Source organism: Haemaphysalis longicornis, unplaced genomic scaffold (assembly GCF_048455015.1).
Source record: "Haemaphysalis longicornis isolate Haplotype H1 unplaced genomic scaffold, Haemaphysalis longicornis Haplotype H1 scaffold_1, whole genome shotgun sequence".
Taxonomy (NCBI): Eukaryota; Metazoa; Arthropoda; class Arachnida; order Ixodida; family Ixodidae; genus Haemaphysalis; species Haemaphysalis longicornis.
This window is the reverse complement of record NW_027526203.1, coordinates 454,872,816-454,880,649: the sequence shown is the minus strand read 5'-3', so window position 1 is coordinate 454,880,649 and position 7,834 is coordinate 454,872,816. Positions and strand designations below refer to the sequence as shown.

The window sequence follows — 7,834 nt, the reverse complement described above, 5'->3', positions numbered from 1 at the left end:
TCACTCGGCTGAGGACGCGCGTCACGTGGCGCCGTTCCAGGGCGAAGAATCAGCGGACCCGACGGAGAAAGCGTGCGTCCTCGGGAGAGCGGGGCCGGAGCGTCGCCGCGGCCACTTTATTATTGGAGGACCACGGGCCCGGCGGGTGCCCTCGGCGACAGCCCTGCTCTCATTGCCATGCATCTGGTGCGCCGCGGCGGACGCGCCTGTGTCACCGCGCTCGTTAGATGTCCGCTCAATTAACATTCCCCGGCCTGCCCCGTTTTCACGCCCGAGTGAGACGCCTCCGTTGCGTTGCGTGAGTCGTCCGCCGCGACGTGTTGGCATGGCGGTGCGAGAGGGAAAGTAGAATCCGGGCTGAGCGATATTGTTATTAGCCGAACTTGACACGGATGTGCGTCGGCGAGATTGCGCGCCAAGAAATAAAGAGACGTACCAATGTCTTCCGCTGTCGTGCATGCGTGCCGAGGCTTTATTCTGGTTTATTTGATGGCGTGCAAGGTGTGTTCTATTTGCTACTGATCGTATCGTAAACCTCCGTTCGAGTGCTTTTCGGTGAAAATTTGTACCATCAGCGAAGCTGGGTTAAAAAAGCTCGCGTACATTCAGCTCTCGCTTTGTGCAGCTTGTTATCTGCATATCACTTTAGGGCAGCAGTCTGGATAGAACGATCTCCCCTGCTTCAACTCGCATCCCGGCCGAAGTTCAGGAAGCGGTCCGCAACTGAAAAAGACAAAGGTGTTTCAGATTAAGGCGTGCCCCCTTTGCAAGCAGATGTGGCCAGTCAGCTGTGATCTACTTTTTGCCACTATCGATCAGGAAATGTAGCAACTGAATTCGACAGCGCTTCAGTCACAGCGGGCGGCAGCACCGCAATCATTGTGCATTTGTCCTGAAGATAGCTTTACAGGGCACAGTTTCACCTAGCCCACGAGCGAAATAAAATAACTATAATAGAGTGAAGAGGTCAGCCTGACAGTAAATCTGCTTTTGTACACTCCCATTGCAATAACGCACTTAGAGAAGCGCCCGTATACGGACGAAGTAGGGATGGACAGTTATTAATAGTGCTATCGATGCTATCGATAGTCGACTTGTAATAGAATTGTGGATAGGAAAAAAAGGTATCGGAACTACGATCGATAGTCGACTATGGATACGCTATCGATACGATAAAACTCTCGGTACAATGCTACTCGTGCCGGCTATTGCAACCTTTTTGTATAATATGATCGATTAATGACTGTCCCGAAACAATCGACATAGTAATATCATTATCGGGTCTGTCAATTTACCACTGTCGTTTCTACAGGCTGCGAAAAGCATTTGGGGACCTCCCATGCTGTCCAGTCTGATCAAAATGCTAAACCAGAAAACATCCTAATAATTATCCAGGAATTTTCTGAAAACCATCGAACACCTGGAGAAATAAAAAGAAAACGTTTTCTTCCCAGATGATCTCAATGATACATCACCTATGTAAATCATCTCGACAATATAAGGATAATATGTCCTTTTTTGTAGATTGCCAAGATTCGTTCGTCTCCTTTCAGCGTGACTGGGTTCACGTCGTGGCGCATTGCTTCAATGAAAGGAGTGCGGCCAATGAGGCGAAATGACTTTTGCCCCTTACAAGTAAATTATACACCGCAGAAAGATAAATGTGGCCCCGAAACGCTAAAGACAGCGGTAGTGGTTCATTTCATTAACAAAGAGATAACTTTGCAAGTATCAGATATTACTGGGCGTGTGCTTCGGTGAAAATAATAGGTTGAATGAAAAAATACTTACTTTGCTGCTCACAAGATAACACACGTGAGAGCACCCAAGGTAGGCATTTTATTTTTATTCCTGAACTTGAGCCATTTAGTATTGCCTTTCAAAAAGTTTGCAGCCTGCCACCATAGAGATTGTTACAAAATTTATTAGCGAGTCTCTGGCGCCAGGCAACATGAGAAATACGGGAAGAGACAAGATTTGCATTAAATGCGTCATGTGCCTGCCTTCACACGTTTTAGTTACCGCGGATACACGCGCAGTGCGGTAAAAAAAATCATAAAAGTGCGTGTTGACATTGGAAGGAAATAAAAACGCGCTGTCGAAATTCACCCTAAAAATGTCTGCGAGTCTGCTTCCCAGCAATGCACAGGAATGGCCAATAGCCGCGATCAAAGCGGTTAAATGAGCCAATGACGACAGCCAGCATAAAATTTGACTCAAAAATGTGGTCTACGCTGTGACATCACGCAATGCAAGCTAGATTCGGTTCTGTATTGATGGGTAGCCTTTCTTACTTTTAAATTGTCGCGTCCGGCCAACGTGGGTAGCGCACATGGGTCATGTCTTTTACTGCGCACGTGTGACTTTAATTCTGCGGGCACCATGGAATAATAGAGTTTGTATTGTTGTCTTTGAATTTCCCTCTTCGTACGCCTCCACCACTTCCCCCATCCCCGCCCCTACGTAATTGCCCGGTAATTGTGATGCATAGTATAGACTAAATAAATAAACGAGGTGCCTTGTTTCATTATTCATGTTTCATGATTGAAGACAAGAATAGGTGACAGATAAGGTCCGCGGCGTACAGCGGTCAAGGCATTGTGCTCATACATGCGAGGTCGCGGGGTTCATTCCCGGACAATAAGGCCACATTTCTTACGAAGGAGAAATACAAGTTCGTACGCCTGCATACGCGATTTCGGCGCACGGTAAAGAACCTCAGTGCTCCAAATTGATCCGTGGTCCTAATAGAGTTTTGCTTCGCGGGTTTTGCTTCGGTGCTTGAAGCCAAACTATCATAAAGCAGGCACGCTGAGACTCGTCACCTTTCAATGGTGACTTCCCGCTTCCGGATGTCACAGGAGATCTGTTGGCACGGCGTTCGCCTCCTCACTCGCCCATGGAAGATCTCCCGTCCAGCATACACGCACCGGCCTGCAGGGAGGAGCTTGATCGAGACCAGAATCGCACAAGCCCAGGGAACGCTCCGGCGTTCAACGACGACAAACAGCACCCACAGGCTCCTGGCCTACATGCCTTCGGGACACCGTGGCACTGGGTACCGGTCAGCCTTGACACGTTCGAAAGCACTGCGGAAGGACCAGCTACCTGGCTTTCCGAATGGTGCTTTAGTGCTCCGCGAAATTCAGCGCCGCCTTTAAGCAACACAAACTGCCATTGCCCGTTGCCAAGATGGTTATCGGACACATACACGTTTTCAGGGCGAAAAGAGGCAGCCACGAAGATACTGTAGTCTCCCGTTAAAAAGAAGCTCAAAGTGCTCGGCTTAAAGTGCCCAAAATGTGCTCGGCTTAATTTAAAAAAAGTTCGACATAAGGGAAGTCTGGGAAACGTGAGCGACGGGCTAAGGCTGTCGTGTGCGAGTAAAAATGATTCCATCAAATAAACGGCGCAGAATATGTTTTGCTTGTGGTGGCAATTACAATCACTGTCTTTTTGGAGAAGGTCATCCTTGCCTCTATGGGCTGCCTATCCGCTTAAAAGGGTGTGTACAATGAGAGGACAGTACAATATTATATATATATATATATATATATATATATATATATATATATATATATATATATATATATATATATATATATATATATATATAGTGTAATACAATATAAACTTGAATTGTTCCGAATTTCACTACCATGCGCAATCTGTTGGTAAGCGAGGAGGGTTCTATGTTTATTTTTCTTTTCTATCTTGTTTGAGAAAGTTAAATTATTCTGATTTTGAAAACCACTGAACACTTAGCTTGCGACATCCATAACCACATATACAGCATTAGTACGTACGTAAGCACGTACATACATGCATACAATCAGTCACTCAATCAATCAATCAATCAATCGATGGTAGCCTCGGCTAGCAATAAATAAATAAATAAATAAATAAATAAATAAATAAATAAATAAATAAATAAATAAATAAATAAATAAATAAATAAATAAGCAATAGTAGCTTCGGCCAGCACTGAAACGTGCAATCCTGTTGTGTGCAGTGCGTCGATTTTTTTCGGCATCAAAATGCCATTTTTACTTATCACGTCCACAATACCGAACCATGCTTCAAAGTTAGAGAAACAAGCTACGCCCACTACACTGACATCACGGAGGCATGAAAGAGACGAAGGGACGTGACACAGATTTCCAACGGCTTTCGAGCCATTACTGCGCCGTCGAACCGACTGTGCCTGTCCTTATCACGACGTTCAACCCACGCTGATTTGCAAGTTGTGTAGGTAATTTTTACAAATTTCCATCTACACGACTCACCTCTCCCTTGAAAACTCTCACATATTCAAGTATTCGCTGTTGTGATCCAGGAGTCTAAACCTTCAGAGAATTGCTCCGTAAGCTCGGACCTGGGACCTGCATTCACAGGCGTAGATTAATTTTCTGCCTTCCGTAACAGCTGACAGCGCCGCATGCGAAGCCCTTATAGAGGCAGGAATGCGCCTGAATATGTCCTTTCTTCACGTTCTTCGCTAGCCTTTCATAAACGTTCCTCCCACACATTACCAGTTCTTCTTAGCAAGTACTCATAGAAAATGAAAACCCGCCTTTCCAGAGCAATTGTAAGGGAACATAACTTTTTAAGCGGCTGACTTTCCAGACCAGCTTCCAAAAGTTATCTGACGTTTCTCTAATTTACTGCGCATTGAATGAGGAAAATTACTCTTGCTTTGGCGTGACTTCAAAATTTGGTTTCACTACGTTGCTCAAAAATTCTATGTTTTTCTTCCGCAGTTTCATTTTTTTTCTAAAAAAAAGCTCTTGCCATGACTGGCACGTCGAAGAATCAGCATGTTGAATATCACTCAATCTATGACGACTATGTTGGGCATCAGATGAACCTGGGTATGGCATTTTGTTGGGAACAGGGTGTCCTGTCGCAGAAAAAAACAATCGTGATGAAGTAGATAAAACATACAGCGAATCGGCTTCCCCACAGCCCATTGGAGGGACAAATTCTTGGGAATGAAGGGGCAAGTCAGACCCGTGATGAGCCCCAGCGCAAGATTCAACCTAAAATTCACGATCCCCGTTTCGATATCGCGGAGTGCAAACGTGGCGTTTTGAATTGCGTCGTGTCACAGAGCAGATCGCGGTTTTCGGTTAGCTTGTATGTCGCTGCCTGTTATTTGCAATATTTGTCCCCTTCGACGCAGTGGATCCCCATCCAGGTGCAGTGGAGATGAAAATGCCAGCGTCAATTCTTAGGGAGTAGGGCGGATCTTAGGTTGGTTAATTAAAGGACAGCCGCGGGTAGATTATGATTCTAAGCACAGCTAGCCATCATTACACGAAAATCGCTTTATTCGAAATCATGCTTTCAACGAAGTGCCTTATAGTCCGCACCGCAGTGCATTACGAGCAAATCATTTCTGTTTTTAACAAAGTATCGCTTATAACGAATAAAGTTTCCTGTCCCGAGGACTTGGGCATACCAGTGGTTTACTGTACTTGAAATGCTATTCCGTGCACCCCTGTTCGCCAAAGTGACGATCGTGATATTGCTCGAGACGGAAGAGGAAAACACGATGAAACGCCGCTCACAACCCTACCCCTGTTATGTTTGGAGCGCGCTTCGAATCATGGAATGGCGTTTCATGATTTGGTTTTCTACGGATGCCCTAAAGTGCAATATTTGTCTTTGCCGCTTTGGAAACAGGGCGTGAACGCACCACGCGCATGCATGCTGCGGAGAATGTCGAAGCGTTCTGCACTGTACCTAGAGAGGTTTGTGCGCATCGTATCGCAGCAAATAATCGTGCAACAAGGTCGAAGTGCGAGCCTTTCCCGCAACGTCACTTAATAAACAATCACTGAGATCAACATGGAAGGTTGAGCAAACAAGAGGCCAAGCGTACGATTACATTAAAAAAAAGTGCATCCTGCGCTAAGATAGAGCTGTGCAAAACGTCATTCTCGTGTTGCGAAGTGTCCGACCGCAGACGACCAGTTAGGGTTAAACTTGAAGGGTTGTCCTTGGCATTCACGAAACGTTGACCTCCGGTCGCAGTGACTAGTCATTCTGGAGCGCTGTGCATTTCTGAAAGTAATAGAAAGCCAGACAGCTTTGCGAGAAACGCGTACTTATCCAATAGCTTGGCTTTACAATGGTCTATACAGTGGCCGCTTTTAACCTTTTTTTTTTTTACCTCCTGGGTTCTATGAATCATTTTATGCGCCTAGATCTGCACTAATGCTATTTCACATGTCGCAATCACCGAAACACGGTTGCCATGCCATATAATACTTTTGCTGCTCTGCTTCGCCGCTGTGCGCCTGAATAACATACAGTTGCATCGAAGGCAGAAAATCGAGCGAAAATCCTGTCACGGGATGTGATGCGTGGTAACATCCAAACGCTTTGTTATAGCGTGGCGCAATGTCAAAACACTGATAGCGAGATCACCTAGTCATTGATCTGTTGTGCGATGTCGGTCCCAACGGGTGCTCCTTGCAGTTTGTGTGAAGCAGACCCACGGGTGTTTGTAAAAGTGTAATCAGCCACTACAATGTTGATCTCGTCTTTGCAACACCATGTTTCAACCAGTGGATAAACTCATCCGACAGCAACTATGGGTGGCCCTAGTGGTGTGGTGTATTTTGTGTGTGTGTGTGTACGTGTGGGTGTGTTCAGAAGTCATTGAATTGGTGTCTAAAACGTTTACAATCAGTATAGCTCTTCCTGTCTCTTGAACTAATAAAATTCCAGACCTGGCTGCATGAAGGGCCTACATAAATAAAAAAAAACACTAAAATGCCGGCGACAAAGTGTTTTCTGTGTTCTGTGTCAGCTACACGTCGCTGACAGAGAAGTTACAATTTTTTGTTCCTCAATGTTAGGGATCAAACTAAAGGGTATCCGATTATGTTTTACGCCAACAATAGTCTACTGAGTTGCAAGCTGGATGTAATTGTGGTCCTCTGCCACAGGCAAGCATGACGAAAACAAGCGGCCGTGATGCTTATCTGCTAGTTCTCTTCCTCTCCGTAAAACGACGCTGGATGACGGGCACAGTCCGTCAACTGTCAAGCTCACTGGCGTCGAGCGCAGCGCTTGCGTCCGCGTCACTCACCGTTCTTGAGGTGCGCCCTCTTCGTGGACACCTCGACCGCGCTGGCCAGGGCGACCAGCGCCAGGAGGAGCAGCAGCAGAGCGCCGCAAGTTCCGGGCCGCATGTTCTCGGCAGCCGAGGCGCAGCGTATTGGCGGAGCCGGGCGGCAGGCGCTTCTTCTTTATCGAGAACCTGCCCGGTTCCTTCCTTCGGCACCACGTGGCCCGCCCCTGGCAGCCGTCATTGGACGTCGGCCGACGCTACAGACTGTCAATGACCGCCGAAGACCCCGCACTGCGGACGTATCGCGTGCTGTCGACTTCTTTTCAAGGTCACGGGGAAAGTGGACAGCCGGCAGCGCAATGGTTTCGCGTTCCTGCGCCCCGATACTGCGTACCGAGTGCCCTCGCCCGACCAGTAGACCCGGCTAACCACCGCTGAGAGCGGGTTCACCGGTCCTGCCGGGTTCGCGTGCCTCCGGCTTCCCTCCGTTCTTTTTCTGCGGATCTCGCGGGTGTCTGGGTGGATCAGGCGCGCTTGTTCCTGGCTCTCACTGCGAACGCCGGGCCCCGAGCCCTCGAAGCGCACTGTGCTGCGGGCAGGAGGGGCGAACGCGCTGATAAATGCGAACCCTCGACGGTGGTAAAATATCGGGGCCCACGTGAGAACTGCGCACAACCGCTCCATTTGTTGAACCCGGGCCGACCTGTGATTTTCGGCTAGACCACTCATTAGCACTCATTAGCCGCCCTTGTT

At 47.4% G+C, this 7,834-nt stretch overlaps 1 protein-coding gene across 1 annotated transcript; it reads right to left on the bottom strand.

Moving 5' to 3' along the window:
• Nucleotides 1-110: 110 nt before the first annotated feature.
• LOC144156063 (uncharacterized) lies at nucleotides 111-7,561 on the bottom strand. Its single transcript, XM_077687847.1, has 3 exons — nucleotides 7,100-7,561; nucleotides 2,826-2,934; nucleotides 111-723 (listed from the first exon to the last, which is right to left on the bottom strand). Exons 1-3 carry the CDS (start codon nucleotides 7,200-7,202, stop codon nucleotides 630-632), a joined length of 306 nt encoding a protein of 101 aa, XP_077543973.1. The 5' UTR covers nucleotides 7,203-7,561; the 3' UTR covers nucleotides 111-629.
• Nucleotides 7,562-7,834: the final 273 nt, after the last annotated feature.